Source organism: Chaetura pelagica, unplaced genomic scaffold (genome assembly GCF_000747805.2).
Source record: "Chaetura pelagica isolate M959 unplaced genomic scaffold, ChaPel_1.0 scaffold150, whole genome shotgun sequence".
Classification (NCBI taxonomy): domain Eukaryota; kingdom Metazoa; phylum Chordata; class Aves; order Apodiformes; family Apodidae; genus Chaetura; species Chaetura pelagica.
Genome location: NW_009952052.1, coordinates 2561739 through 2578596, shown reverse-complemented (window position 1 = coordinate 2578596; position 16858 = coordinate 2561739). Strand labels below are relative to the sequence as shown.

The 16858-nt window shown below is 35.4% G+C and overlaps 1 protein-coding gene across 1 annotated transcript in view; it reads right to left on the bottom strand.

Annotated features, from left to right (window-relative positions):
- RIMS1 (regulating synaptic membrane exocytosis 1) overlaps positions 1-16858 on the bottom strand; it is a 131832-nt gene that overhangs the window by 102342 nt on the left and 12632 nt on the right. The window contains exons 6-13 of the mRNA XM_010003348.1: positions 16088-16134; positions 14872-14984; positions 13591-13721; positions 13095-13266; positions 12797-12953; positions 11562-11633; positions 3225-3381; positions 1317-1442 (exon numbers count right to left, since the gene is read on the bottom strand). Coding sequence (XP_010001650.1) covers positions 1317-1442; positions 3225-3381; positions 11562-11633; positions 12797-12953; positions 13095-13266; positions 13591-13721; positions 14872-14984; positions 16088-16134 — 975 coding nt within the window. The remainder of the gene's footprint in view (positions 1-1316; positions 1443-3224; positions 3382-11561; positions 11634-12796; positions 12954-13094; positions 13267-13590; positions 13722-14871; positions 14985-16087; positions 16135-16858) is intronic.

The window sequence follows — 16858 nt, the reverse complement described above, 5'->3', positions numbered from 1 at the left end:
ATAATAAATAATAACACAGAACATTTGGAACAAATGGAAGTTACTTGAAAACTATAAAACTGCCTAATACCATTAAAAAGCATTTCAATTCACCTCTGAAATAAGTTCAGTACAACAATTCAGCTTAGACAATTCTGTACATACTTGCCTACAAAGTTGAATTTTAAAATATTCCAAGTAACTCATTAATTCCTATATGTATGTTTCCACACAAAAAAAAGCAAAACAGGCAAGTTCACATACAAAACTGAGCTAGTTTAACTGCAAATATCATCTGTTATTCAATTGCTATGTTGCTTCAAAACTGGACAAAGAGTTCCAGAGATTTTTATTGTTTATTCTTCACACATTTTCACATCACTATGAAAGGTATGTTCTGTATGGAATTTACTGGATTGTTTGGAAAGGTTTTGTCATGCTTACTCATAAAAAATTGTATTTTACTGCAAAAAAGTAATCCAAAGACATTACTAAGACAATTCATCTTATATGAAGGGGAAAAGTTTGCCACTACTGTTTGGCTATATAGGGTTTTTTTACATAAAAAATGTTAATCCATTGGTAATCTATGTGACTGTCATCATTATGCTTCCAAAATACCAAACTGAATTACCTTTTAAAACTTTTTTTAAAACTTTTTTTCAAATTCTAATTTTCTTCCATTTTATTAGAATATATTTTTAGATACCTAAAAACCATGCCTACTAGGAGAGACCAAGAGTTCTGTGAGGAGTATAGCCACTGCATGTATTCCAGGGAGAGATGTGTATGTCACACACAGACTGGAGATTTTTGCTAACTACAAGCACAACATTTATCCTTACTATGCTTGGGTACTGTACCAAGTTGACCAGAATATTACATAAGATGTAATATGATGCTGTGAGATATCCAAAATCTGTAAGAATAGGAATGCAATCATAGCATATGCAACTCCTAACTAGTAGGGACTGATGCCCAGTATTTTGCTGACTACTGTAACAGATAAATTCTGAGTTAAAAGAATAGCAAGAACATAGATGTAGATTTATGGTTTTCTACCAAAAATGTCTGGGCTTCATTCATGAAACAAACAGCAGAATACTCCAGGACAAAAACCTAAGAACCCCTGGTCTATTATTTTCAATCCAGAGCACAGCTTTACCAAAACAAGAGGCCTAGATAATTTAACCACGGCCCTGGATTTTTCAGTTAGGATTGTTTCTCTCCCTTCCCCATTACTTTCAGTCATGTTTCTACTGAATATTTGAAAATCGGGCAAGCCAACAAAGACATTTCTAAACTTGTTTCCAAGTTGTTTCAGACTGACGATGTACCTTTCTTGATCAGACAAATACTGACTATCCACATCTCTGGATCTGTAATCAACTGGAGTTCTGGAGGCATCATGGTGTCTAGTTGGAGAACGTGATCTTCTCATTTGATGAATTTCATCTAAACTCCTGAAAGGCAGAAATACATGTGATAATCTTGTTTCCTCAAAAACACAGCCTAATGCATCACAGTACAAGTTGGCTAAAGGAAGTTGTTAATAAGTAAACCATTAATATATGGTTTCTAAAAATATATTGGTTCCTAAGATTAAAAAAAATACCTCTAAGTATAGAAAGCAGCCATTTCTAGCATATTGAGAAGTACATGCCTGTTCTTGTACACTGATGGATCCAGAAATGCCATTTTCAAAGCCTGTCCTTAAATAATTACTGAAATAACACAAGAAGTGATCATACCTCACAAAAAATAACTTTTATGCATTTTTAGATTCATAGCCAGATTTCTAATGGGCTGATTTGGGGCTGTCAACTTTTTGCAGTTATTGTCAAGTATTCTTTAAGAAATTCTGGGATAGGATATGTGACCATGAAGTAGAATTTATCAATCTTGGTTTTAAGTGTTATACAGAAAGATTTTTCATAAATTCAGGTAGCTTCTGACCTCCATGTCAGTAATTTAAAGTTCTCTTCATGTGGAAAAGAACAGAAGAAACTACTGCTTGAAGGGAAGTTCCTTTCTTTAGTTTAATAATTATCATTGTAACAAGATGCATTAGCTTTTCAGAGTTAAAAAACAAAGATGGGTGAATTGTCAATGAAATATTTAATTTGTATGTTGTGCTTGTAGATAGAAATACATGAGACAAACAATGCAGAAGCAGAATGAGGAGCTCTCATTCTCTCTACTGTAATAAAAATTAGTGTCTGTTTTATGTACACCCATCCTATTTATCTGTTAAGGATGCATTACTGAAAAATGCAACAGCAAGTAAAACAGTAGCACCATGGGTAGTGAAACACTTTCATTTGTTAAGAGCTGTTGTAACAGAAGGGGATGTGTGTAGGGATTTAAGAAGCACACTAAATTTCAATGCAGAACACCATATATGGCACAGAGGATGAAAAGGCAGAAAAGCAAGAGCATCAGGATTCTCAACTGGGAGAAGAACAATCACAGCTAGTGAGCAATGATATTGCTAATCCAATACTTCTAGCTTTTGAGGTAACTAAAGAACAAAGCTGCCTAGAAATTGGAGGAAACGAAAGCTGGTAAAAACTGGCAGATTTTTAGGGTTCCATGAGAGGCTGCAACAAAAGCTTATTGCCTTGCACAATAAAACAAGCAAAATTAAATCTGCCAATTTTTGTCTTAAACAGTCTGCATGGCATTATTCAAAAAAGCATAAAGCACACAAATCAAAAGCTAAAAAAGGACTCTGCTATCAATAGGCTGTCTGTTAAAAGCAGTAAATGCAGAAAATAGAGGGTTATACATCACTGATTCTGTTTTGTTTTTTTTTACTTCTTCCATTAGAAGTGTCACATTATAAATACAAATGGTAATTTCAGCTGGCTGTTAATTCAAAATTATTCATAGTTATTACACAATTTTTACATGCTGCTATTTATTATCCTACACTTAAGTGGCTTCGTAAAAGATTCAGCCACTGACTGAAAAAATATTTTCAAATCTACGTATTAGTTAGGGTACAAAGATGATGAATCACAGCAAAATTACCAGTAATAAGATGTAAGATTTAAAAAGTTATGATTCATCTCATGGGTGCACTTGAATGATTAATAAAAGCACACATCAAGTTCAAATAATACACTTCTAAATTGAGATACAAAAAAGTTTTGAAATTGTGAAAAATTGCTGGAAAAAAGTTAATAGTGACAGACTACATGAACTTGAAACCTCAGAGTGTTTCACCAACTCGTGTTGCCTACCTCTGTAATGGCACATTTGGTAAACGTGAACGGGTCCTGCCCTGATCGTCGCCACGGTGAGGAGATACAGATCGTGACCGATGATGTGTTGTTCTTTGCTGTTCTGGCACAGTTAGCGTTGTAGATTTACCTTCTCTAGTGCTAGACCTATAACCTACTGGCAAGAGGGCAACAAAAGGAAATTAGAGAAAAAAAAAAAGACTGGGTTTGGAAAGAAATCAGATGGTTAGTCCTTCCAGAAACACACATCTAAACGTTTACACATCTTTACAGTCGTTATTCAACTGTTGTTCATCCTGACCTACCATGCAGCCAGGATAAATTACAAGCATTACCTTTAAATGTCTACATGTACAAGAGACAGAGAATCTGAGATGATTTTCATACTGGAAGATGTGGAGGACTATAGGAGTTATCTGATTTGGGGAAGAGTACTCACAGTAAGTTGTGCTTCCAAATTGTCCTATTTGAAAGGAATCCAAGCAATGTAGGTTCACCTCATCCAGCACATGGAGAAGGTGTGCATGTGTACAGTAGTACAGACTCATCCACGACTTGCTCATACATAAAGCAACCTTTTGACTCTAATATTCTTCCCTAAACTTCGTCAGTCACCTACTTTCAAAAATTACAGACATTCAGAGTGTATTGTATGGAAAATTGGGTGTTGCATACTTTGCAGAATATTTTTTCTGAATACTATGAAGAAGCTGCAGTTTCTCATAGTTCATTCTTACACATTGTTTTTTAAAAAATCATCAGAATGTTAGTACATTTTATAGCACTGATACTCCTATGTTGTCTCCCATGTAGCACATTGTTTGTCTTGATACACACTTTGAATCCCACCCTAAGACAGACAATGAAGCTCAATAAGATGGAACACCTTTCAAAAGGTGCCTTGTTATTTTTCAGAAAGAACCTAAGGAGATTTGCTTCCGTTGCTCAATTCTAGACATTTAAATTAAATTAAAAGAATCCCTGGACAGAAAATCCTTTAGTAACAGAAGAGATAATGCCTTGAGTTATCCCTTAATGACTTCAGAAATTATTGTTTAGATTCCAAAATAATAATTTTGCTGCTTCTCTGAATTCATTGAACATTAAGTTCTTATAATGTACTATCTTGTTCAGCTAAAAACACAGTCTGTATCAGCAATCTTCTTTCCATGCAGAAAAACTGTAATGCAGTCAGTTGTCAACTGGATACATTAAATAAGTTGCACTTTTTTAGGATCTTGGTATAGAGTTTCAAGTTTGGGTTTTTTTTTTCATATTTTGTATTATTTGTATAATTAAGGTCTCTGATCTTTTACTAAATCATTATAGCCCTCTTAAAAGTGTGGCCCATATACAGAGTCTGGGTTGGGGCAATCCAAACACAAATACAGGCTGGGCAGAAAATGGATTGAGAAAAGTCCTGAGGAAAAGAACTTGGGTTTGTTGGTTGATGAGAAGCCCTACAAGAGCTGGCAAGGTGTGTCTGCAGCCCAGAAAGCCAGCTGTGTCCTGGGTCTCATCAAAAGAAGCATTGCCAGCAGGTTGAGGGAGGTCATTGCCTCCCTTTCCTCCACTCTGGTGACACCTCACCTGCAATACTGTGGCTAGTTCTGGAGTCCCCAGCATAAGAACAACATACAGATGAGGGCCACAAAGGGATCAGAGGGTTGAAGCACCTCTCCTATGAAGATAACTGAGAGAGCTGGGGTTGTTCAGTCTGGAGAAGACTGCAGGGAGACCTTATAGCAGTCTTCCAGTACCTGAAGGGGCCTACAGGAAAGATGGGGAGAAGCTTTTTATCAGGGCATTTAGTGAAAGGGCAAAGGGTATCAGTTTTAGCTGAAAGAGGGTGTATTTGGATTAGATATTAGGAAGAAAATCTTTCTTGTGAGTGTGTTGAGAGACTAGAACAGGTTGTCCAGGGAAGTTGTCCTCTCCATGGAAATGTTCAAGGCCAGGCTGGATGTGGCTGTGAGCAACTTGATCAAATAGGTGTCCCTGCCCATGGCAGGGGGGTTGGAACGAGATGATCCTTAAGGTTCCCTCTAACCCAAACTATTCCATGATTCTATGTTTCTAATACAGTTTGATATGTAAAATGTGACATTACTCAAGTATGGGGAGTTTAGGGGCTATCATTTGAAAACCAGAGAAGGACATGTAGAAAAAACTTTTGGGAGACCTACTAGCAGCTACATAAACAGCAAATGCTTGTCACTTAATCTGCATTTTTAATATTAATGGTGTACTGAGTATAGACTGCAAAATAGATCAGTAAAAGTTGATGTCATGCATGAAACTATCTACTAAGATTTATCAACCTTTTAGCAAAGCAGGACTCCAACATTTGAAGGTTTTGATGCACTGTGATGCTAGAGTACTTTAATAGCTGTCAAAGTGTTTCAGAGTTGTATAATAAAAATAGAAATAAATACAAGGTCCTCATCTCAGGACAAGGACTGGTTGCAAATTTTGAGGCAAAACCAGGGACTCCCTCAGATTTCAGCATAGAATCCCTCATCTCACGTACTAAAGTTGCTGCAGAAAATGTCTGATTTTTTTGTCAGAAAAAGAAAAAAGACAACGCCTATTGTCACAGGTGTCACAACAAAAGCTGTATGTGTTACCTTTCCCAAAATAATTATGTCTAAGCTGTATGTTTTAAAAGATAGTTCATTTTCCAAACAAGGTTTTCTTAGATAAAATCCTGTCATCTCTATCAGAAGGAACACTAGTTTTCATTTTTTCAACACTAAAATCAAAGAAATCCAAACCTTCTTTCCAAGCTTTAGGCAACTGTAATGAAATAAATATAACTTAAATACTAAAAAATAAATCTAAATTTAACTTTAAATATAGAGTATCTCTAGTTTGCCTAAAAAATTCAACTGGGATTATCCTGTACACTTAAAAATCTGATATAGAAGGATTATTTTATCCTATATATTCTTCATAGTGAAGCCATCCAGGGAACAATATCTGAAACTTGTGCATTTTGTGTATGCAAAGCTTACAGAACAGAGGAACCAGAATTCACATTTATCCTAAGTATTAGCTCAAGTATTGTCAAGGTGGTCAGATCACATCCATACTTCCATAGTGACCATGACAGTGACAGCAACAGCAGCATTTCCTCATATCCTCAAATACAAAGGTTCTGTCCCTAAACTTCGTCAGTCACCTACTTTCAAAAATTACAGACATTCAGAGTGTATTGTATGGAAAATTGGGTGTTGCATACTTTGCAGAATATTTTTTCTGAATACTATGAAGAAGCTGCAGTTTCTCATAGTTCATTCTTACACATTGTTTTTTAAAAAATCATCAGAATGTTAGTACATTTTATAGCACTGATACTCCTATGTTGTCTCCCATGTAGCACATTGTTTGTCTTGATACACACTTTGAATCCCACCCTAAGACAGACAATGAAGCTCAATAAGATGGAACACCTTTCAAAAGGTGCCTTGTTATTTTTCAGAAAGAACCTAAGGAGATTTGCTTCCGTTGCTCAATTCTAGACATTTAAATTAAATTAAAAGAATCCCTGGACAGAAAATCCTTTAGTAACAGAAGAGATAATGCCTTGAGTTATCCCTTAATGACTTCAGAAATTATTGTTTAGATTCCAAAATAATAATTTTGCTGCTTCTCTGAATTCATTGAACATTAAGTTCTTATAATGTACTATCTTGTTCAGCTAAAAACACAGTCTGTATCAGCAATCTTCTTTCCATGCAGAAAAACTGTAATGCAGTCAGTTGTCAACTGGATACATTAAATAAGTTGCACTTTTTTAGGATCTTGGTATAGAGTTTCAAGTTTGGGTTTTTTTTTTCATATTTTGTATTATTTGTATAATTAAGGTCTCTGATCTTTTACTAAATCATTATAGCCCTCTTAAAAGTGTGGCCCATATACAGAGTCTGGGTTGGGGCAATCCAAACACAAATACAGGCTGGGCAGAAAATGGATTGAGAAAAGTCCTGAGGAAAAGAACTTGGGTTTGTTGGTTGATGAGAAGCCCTACAAGAGCTGGCAAGGTGTGTCTGCAGCCCAGAAAGCCAGCTGTGTCCTGGGTCTCATCAAAAGAAGCATTGCCAGCAGGTTGAGGGAGGTCATTGCCTCCCTTTCCTCCACTCTGGTGACACCTCACCTGCAATACTGTGGCTAGTTCTGGAGTCCCCAGCATAAGAACAACATACAGATGAGGGCCACAAAGGGATCAGAGGGTTGAAGCACCTCTCCTATGAAGATAACTGAGAGAGCTGGGGTTGTTCAGTCTGGAGAAGACTGCAGGGAGACCTTATAGCAGTCTTCCAGTACCTGAAGGGGCCTACAGGAAAGATGGGGAGAAGCTTTTTATCAGGGCATTTAGTGAAAGGGCAAAGGGTATCAGTTTTAGCTGAAAGAGGGTGTATTTGGATTAGATATTAGGAAGAAAATCTTTCTTGTGAGTGTGTTGAGAGACTAGAACAGGTTGTCCAGGGAAGTTGTCCTCTCCATGGAAATGTTCAAGGCCAGGCTGGATGTGGCTGTGAGCAACTTGATCAAATAGGTGTCCCTGCCCATGGCAGGGGGGGTGGAACGAGATGATCCTTAAGGTTCCCTCTAACCCAAACTATTCCATGATTCTATGTTTCTAATACAGTTTGATATGTAAAATGTGACATTACTCAAGTATGGGGAGTTTAGGGGCTATCATTTGAAAACCAGAGAAGGACATGTAGAAAAAACTTTTGGGAGACCTACTAGCAGCTACATAAACAGCAAATGCTTGTCACTTAATCTGCATTTTTAATATTAATGGTGTACTGAGTATAGACTGCAAAATAGATCAGTAAAAGTTGATGTCATGCATGAAACTATCTACTAAGATTTATCAACCTTTTAGCAAAGCAGGACTCCAACATTTGAAGGTTTTGATGCACTGTGATGCTAGAGTACTTTAATAGCTGTCAAAGTGTTTCAGAGTTGTATAATAAAAATAGAAATAAATACAAGGTCCTCATCTCAGGACAAGGACTGGTTGCAAATTTTGAGGCAAAACCAGGGACTCCCTCAGATTTCAGCATAGAATCCCTCATCTCACGTACTAAAGTTGCTGCAGAAAATGTCTGATTTTTTTGTCAGAAAAAGAAAAAAGACAACGCCTATTGTCACAGGTGTCACAACAAAAGCTGTATGTGTTACCTTTCCCAAAATAATTATGTCTAAGCTGTATGTTTTAAAAGATAGTTCATTTTCCAAACAAGGTTTTCTTAGATAAAATCCTGTCATCTCTATCAGAAGGAACACTAGTTTTCATTTTTTCAACACTAAAATCAAAGAAATCCAAACCTTCTTTCCAAGCTTTAGGCAACTGTAATGAAATAAATATAACTTAAATACTAAAAAATAAATCTAAATTTAACTTTAAATATAGAGTATCTCTAGTTTGCCTAAAAAATTCAACTGGGATTATCCTGTACACTTAAAAATCTGATATAGAAGGATTATTTTATCCTATATATTCTTCATAGTGAAGCCATCCAGGGAACAATATCTGAAACTTGTGCATTTTGTGTATGCAAAGCTTACAGAACAGAGGAACCAGAATTCACATTTATCCTAAGTATTAGCTCAAGTATTGTCAAGGTGGTCAGATCACATCCATACTTCCATAGTGACCATGACAGTGACAGCAACAGCAGCATTTCCTCATATCCTCAAATACAAAGGTTCTGTGCTCTCCAAAGTGAGCAAGAATTTTTTTTTTGCGTGGACCAGCATGATAGCAGCAATCAAGCTTATGGTAGCTTATGCAGAAGAAGTTTCTCAGTTGTTCATGGGAAACTATCAGGTATGACATGAAATGGAAGATGAGGAGATGATGAAAATGGTTATAGCAAATGTTTGATACCAGAACAATGCAACCATTTATATAGATTACTTATGATAGAAAAATAAATTGTTCTGAAGAGTTACCCATAGCATAAGCAATACAGCTTATTAAAACTACCCTTTGGGATATTGCTAACTGTATGTCAGCCTTCTTTCTTTTTAATTAATAAACTTACTGTAGTTTTGGTCACAAAGATATGCATCAAAACATTTTCAGTTTTTATTAAATCTTTTACTTATCCTTTACCGACTCTTCCTATATCCTTAGCAACAGTGAGGCCGCATCTGGAGTATTTGGCTCCCCAGTACAAAACAGACATGGAGTTACTGGTGTGAGTCCTGCTCAGGATCACAAAGATAATTAAGAGTCTGGAGCATCTCTCATATGAGGAAAGGCTAAGAGATTTAAAGTAAAATTTTCTTCAAGTGTATAGATGTAGACATACAACATACCTCTAGAACAGTATTTTCTGTTATGATGAGATACTAATACTGTATTTGCCTTAGTGACTGGTAAAACATTTCAAATTATAGTTTAAAGAATTTCCAGTGTTAGTTAAATTAGCCATAATATTTTAATAATTAATTTTTAGCTTATGGTAGAGATCAAGTGAGGTTTTGTGCTTCTGCATTTTGCAGTTATGGGCATTTTTGTTTTAGACAATTAGCAACATACTTTGTGAAAATCTTGAGATATTAAGAAGGCAAAAAAACTTGTTGTTTTTTTTTCTTCTGAATATTTCAAGAAAAAGAAAAAATTAACAACTGTAAGAATGAATCTTTGATAAAGACAGATTATTCATCATATATAAGCACCATGGTGGGTAACACTGGCAAGTAAGTGGTAAAAGAAGGAAAAGACACTTTAAAGGGAAACATTTTCTTTTGTGTCACATGTTGTAAACTCAGTTTTTGTATTCTAGATTCTGTTGAGAAGGAGTATCTTAATCCTAGAGTAATCTAGTTGAAGCCAACAGAGGCTACGCCAAAATGGTCTGAACAGTGCATCTTAGCTGCACCATCATCCTACATTACGGGGAAATAAGGATAACATGTCATTCCCTCCCACACGCACACCTTGCAGGAGAACGTGGGGGGAATCTGGACCAGATAAGAGCTGCAGTGCACTGTGGTGAGGTCCATGGTGTATGGGAGCAGGAGAAGAGCAGGGATAAAGACCCTGGAGCACAAGGAACTTGCATGCAACTTAGCTGTAACAGAGAAGACTGTTAGATGGAGAAGATACTGCACTACTCATTCAGGGTAAAAGAGGATAGCAGTCCAAAGTCTTAGGAGATTTAGCAGTGTGGTAAGTAAGGAAGGTTGGATGGGAGGGTAGAAATTAATATGTGAATCTCTAGATATGCCAGTACATATCTACACAGATATGTCAGTACCTGCTCTGTCAACAGAAAGAAATATCAGCTCTCTCAGCTGATTTAGAAATTAATTACTTCATTAATTACTTCATTAAATCAAATATTACTAGACATAGCTGTAAAAATTTCCCTCTTAGTAAACCATGTGGTAAGTGTATTAAAGGAAAGAACCCAATCAACATCAAAGGAGTAAGAATTTGGCTCAGCAAACATCAAAATGATATTGCATTAATAAAATACATAATTTATTTATATGGATATATAATGAATTAATGAATTGGTAGATTTTTTAAAACACCAACCAGGAAGACAGAGAGCTTTTCAAATTCTACTATGATTGAATTCAGGACTTTCATCTTTTCCACAGAAAAATTGTTTTAGTGCTGCCAATGACAAAGTGACCCTTCAGTTAGTTTGGGACAATTGGGAAACGTATTCATCTGACTAGAGGGAGCAAATAGAAATAGAAAAATGTGGTATCTAAAATGATCCTGAAGAATTTCAGTATGTAAGGAATGCTGGAACTAAAATTCAAATTACAATAGTCTCTACAAGTATATATTTATGAACATTTAGGTAATGATAGTTAATGAAGGCTTATGAGAACTACAAAAGATACAGCCATGCTACATGCATCTTAATCTATAGCCATGCATGCTCAATAAAGTCCATGGGAGACTGCATTATATCCAAGTTTCAAGCAAAATGCAAAACGAAAAAATCCTTGCAATAAACACTGAAATATTAATTACTATTTTAAAAAGATTTCTGGAATTCAGTTTATATTAAATAAGGTTTGGAACATTACATGGTAAAAAATTAAAATTTTGAACCATCCAGTGGTTCACATATGGAGAATTATATGTAAAAGAAATATCAATGAATGAATAGTAGAATCTTTCAATTCACCATAATTTAGGACAAGTACCATGAAATAACAGGGAAAATTGTTTGTGTTTTTTTTTTTGCAATGCACTCTCCAAAACCAGTATCCTCAATATTCTGAAATGTTATAAAGAAAATAAAAACAAGCAAAAAAAAGAAGAAAGCAGGACCATGCTGTTCACCCACGCACCTGGAGGAACAACTCCAATACCATCATCAACATCATAATCTGAGATGTCACTATCACTGATTGGCCGAGATCCTGCACAACAGTAAGGTAAACAAATACCTGAACATCTGATTTAGTTATAAAATGTAAAAATATGTTAATTTAAAATACTACTGCAACTAAAATTATGATTTTAAGTCTAAGCAATAGAGAAGGAGAACTAAACTGAAGTGACTGAGCTAACTTAACATTTCATAGCTGCTGCAGCCTCCTCTCCCCTTCTCCTTCCCTCAAGTCCTCAGCAGTCCTCTACTAGGATGATTTATCTCACTAAACCAGCCAAAAGTTAACTCAAAGAAAAAAATACTTCTATGCTATTTGAGTGAGTGAGCTGAGTCAGCTTGCTGAATAGGAAAGGAGAGGTGGCAACATATGGGGAAAGAGGGATGAGGAAACAGCACTGCCAGATTTTAGAAAAATTCAAATATCTCATGAAAACTAACCTTTAATTTGCTCACTCTATACATATCCTCATGCAGCAATAACAGTAACATCACATTTTTATAATTCATTCCTGATTCTGCACCATTTTCCTATGCATTGGCTGGAATTAATGACCTCCATGTTTAAGAAAAAACAGAAAAATAGCTTGGAAAAGTATGTTCATATTTCTAAATAAATCTTAAATTAATTTAAATGAACAGAGAAGATACAATATTCAATATTTCAATGCATTTGTTTTTTAAATATACCTCATACAAACCTGAAATCAGACTCATCAAAATAACTGTACATCCCAAATACAGGCATTCAGTTTCTCTTTGTTGCAAAAGTACAATCTCACCTGATTGTATAATGAGCATATTGGAGGTTGAGACTAATTTTATGATGAAAAGTGGTTTTAAGCCTCTTAAGTCTTTAAGGACTTTCATTTAAATAAAATCTTTTAATTATTTTTTAAAGTTTCCAGTAATAATGAATTAAGATTTCTATTTTAAAAGAAAAGTATGCAAACATATGTTTGAAAACTGAACATATTCCAATAGGTTTCACACACTTAACAGTTAAGTGTTACAGGTGAAAGGTTGCAATGTCCTAATGTTATAATTTGCATATCTTGTCTGCAATACATTTTCACTGTGTTTCAAGACTATTAAATAATACTTGAATCTTGTAGGTGAAAGTTAAAAACCATTACACCATGCATAGCATTTCTGATTTCAAATTTAAAAGACATGAGTGGAATTTGGACTTACTTTGTAATTTTTTGCTAGTGCTTTCTCCACCATGAACATGTCTTCTTGGCATAAAAGGTGATGGCTGAGGCAGAGGTAGTGAGGATTCATCATGTGTCTGTAGCTTATACCAATGTGGTTCATCATCTAAAAGTGCTGTCTCCAGCTCTATAAGAATCTAGTAGAAAAAACAGCAGGTTTTAATTTTACTTTCAAGGCGCGCACACACACAAACACATACATAAAATATATGTGTGTATGTATTCAAAACAACAACAGCAAAAAAAGAACTGAGGAGAAATGTGATTGTATGTATCACCTCTCCAAGAAATTCACTCTCTTCTTCTTGTACTCTTGGTTGATCCCATACAGTTATTTCAAGCATTCGTTCTCTAAAATCTCTACGATGTACATGGGAGTAGATAAATGTTTGGTTCCATTTTGGTTCTAGACTTTTCTTTACTGTTTTGGTCCTCCTTTTACTCTTGTCACTGAAACACAAATATTTGTTATAAACAGTTTGTGGAAATAAATCACAAAATTCCATCTGCTCATCAGCCCTCACTGTTTTCATTCTTTCTGATCTGCTAAGGCCTAAAAGAGAAAATTAGTTGCTGTGGAGTGGATCACATTCATCCAAAAGTCCACACAGTTAATTTGATACTGGCGTGCACAATCTGAGCGCATATTTATTGTAATTACAGTAGCTATAAAAAATTACTAAAAGGAATAATTTACATCATAAACACTCATTTCAAAGTTGATGCAATACATGGTAAATTTCTACACAATTTTCTAAATACAGAAACTACTACCTTCTGTCTGGAAGAAAGTACATTTTTACATAGGGATTCCTGGGGCGTCCATCTACTCTTGATGGCAAATCTGTTGCTTGGAGAACATTTACTATTAACTGATGTCCCACTTTGTCATACCACAGTTTAACCTACAGGATTCAAGTTACCAGAAAACATTATTGAAAATGGAGAAACCCCAGAATTTTCAGACTGTATTACATTAATCATAATGTAGAAGTAACCACTTATTTTTCCATGAGATAATCTGATACATTTCATTTCAAGTTCTACTATTTAATTAAGCTTTATGGAAAATATGATGGTATATTCCAAAGACTTTCATATTTACCACTGCTGAATAAAATGTTGGTGCCTGATTCTACTTACAAAGTTTATTGTACTCACTGCATAGTCTTGTGTCTGTGAGTGCATTTAAACCAGCATGTCTTCACTCTGCACCTTAAGAGCTATACTCAAACAGGAAGCCCTGACTGCAGTTAAACTCAAGACACAGCTGAAATCTATTTGTTCTGATTCTTCACCTTGCAAATTTTCGCATGAAAAGTATGAAATACAGTTAAATAATTTCTTAGAAGAATCATAGGAACATTTTTGAGCCTGCTCTATACTTAGAAATTAAAATCATCAATAATTAAAAAAGAATGTACAAAACAAAGTCTTATTACTCACAGTATATTTAATAAGCACAGCTTCAATTAGTATTACACACAGTTCCAGGATGTAATGTGTATCTAAATCTAAATGCACATATGCACAGCTCTTTACATGCTCCCATAAAGAAAAAAATCGGTACTGTGCTTGTTATCTGAGGATTACTGGGCATGTACAGAACAGTATCTATTTTCTATGCATAGGGCAAAGGATTACAAGTTACAAGGCACTTATATGGGCTCCTCTCAGGGTAAATTCCTGCACTGGTGTAGAAAGAGAACATTTTTTTATTTCTGCTGTGATTACTGCCCAGTGAGGTGGTGGAGGTACCATTCCTGGAAGTATTAAAAAAATGTGGTATTTCAGGACATGATTTAGTGGTTCAGGGTTGTAGGGTGGACAGTTGGACTTGATGGTCTTGAAGTTTTTTTCCAACCTTGATGATTCTATGATTCTAGGTTTGTGAATGTGTACAGGCAGTCCTAAAAAACATCTGGAAGATGTTAGTCTTCACCAACAGCAAGTATTTCTCTTGACCTCCCAACAGACATTGGAAATGTGGAGGGCTGATGGACTAGCATTTCATAGGCTTTCATTAACAATTCAAGAAAAACAAAATATGCTCACAGAAAGCTGCCCTGGTAGGACTTGTGGTGCATCTCGTAGGGCTCCAGGGCTGGTTGGAGATATAACAGAAATAGAAGGCCTTTCCATCTTCTGAGATTCAAAAGAACTTGAACCTAAAAATAGTTGAGAAATACATGAACTTTTCAAAAATTTTAAGTTAATTTGGATAACTTAGGAATTGCTTTTTCTTTTAATTGTATAAAGCTTGTATTTATACACACTATAACTGGATCAATATACAGAAAGATTTAAACCGCTGCAGATGTCTAGATACCCTTACCCAGAATCAAGCTTGCCATTTTGGAGTTTTTTTGAAACAACATACAAAAATGTGCTCCTCATATTATAGTGACAAAGCGCAGGACGTTTTTTAAATAAAATATTGTCCTCTGACAGAATTACAAATCTCCTTTCTGACCCAAACTACCCTATGATTCTATGATCTCAAATTTTAGTTGAATAAACCCACATCTGTTGCACGGTTTATACACCTTGTAGCTTATGAAATTTTAACTCCCGTGGAACTTGCACACAAGAACATATGTATGCAGGGCATGTGTTTGGTAGAGAGAGCAGTTCTCCACCAGTGAAGCAGAGACCTCACAAATTATATGAGCTCGTGAAAGCTGTAACAGCACTTGGTGTCCCCACAGGACCCTGTCCCAGGGAAGGTTTCTGTTTGCATCTCAGACAAGGCTCAGATGAGAAACAACTGGAAGTCACGGCCTTCACACACTCCGGCAGACTCCATTCAAATGGGATAGTTAAAAAGCATAGTATGAAAACAGTTCACCTAACCAACATTTCCTTGTTAGGTAAAATAGAGACAAGAACATTGAATTTGCATTGGGTGGTGCAGGAGGCAAAACCCTGACACTGTTTGCACTTTTGGGAATCCCTTTCATATATTTTCTCTCTTCTATTAGGTCAAGTAAATTACCATTTTGGGCCACAGCATGTATACCAGTATGGTATTAACAACACAAGATACAGAAGATAATAAAATCCTGCTAACATTTGAAATCTCTATAGCTTTTAATCAAATCTATATTGTTTCACATTCAACACGCATGACCAAAATGCACTGAATTTTGTCACACAAAAACTTTGGAGCCCATGCAGTCTGCCAGTGCTCATCTTTCAGAAAATTCATAGCCCAAACAATTGTGTTGGGTACAGGACCATGCTTAGCGAAAGGAACAAGGTGTGTACTCACTAGATTCTAATGGGGGGTGAGAAGTCTCGGGAATCCGTGGAATATCACTAAAACATGAATATACAAATAGCAATTAGGAACAACAGAGATGACCTTCTGCTGTAACAAATATGTTTCTGGAACACTTTGTTAGAAATACAAATCTGTTTCCATTCTAATGGGTTACAAGGAAAGAAAGGGGATGAATTTCATGATAATTTTACAACCAGAACAAGTCAGAGGGCTTTTAGGAAGAGAAAGGTGCTAAAAGGTAATATAGCTACAGTGGTTCAACTATTTGTTTGAGGGGAAAAAAATCCAAAAAATAAGACATAGATTAACTCACTAGTAGTATTTATATAAACGTCTCAAGGAGTTCACGGAATGAAACTGATGAAAATGTCTTACAATAATAAAAAGAAAAAGCAAATAACATTAGCAATGTTAAAGAAACAAAAAATAATGCATATCTTCAAATGCTAAAAAAATAAAATGAAATTACATTACTACTGGGTGGGGATAATTTTTGACATACACATGCCCGTGGCATATACATGTATAAGCAACATCAAACTGGTTAAGTCCACACGTATGTATGAACATTTTGTGATAGACAAATTTATTCTTCCATCATTGCAAGAGCAAGAAAGACTGTTGTTGTACAAACATTAGCAAAGCAGCAGAGTAGGAAAATAGAAACAAAGCTCTTGAGTGAGTTACTTGAAAATATTTTCATCTTTATAAATAATCCAGAATTGGAGCTATAATAACATTTCTGAAGAACATTTAAAA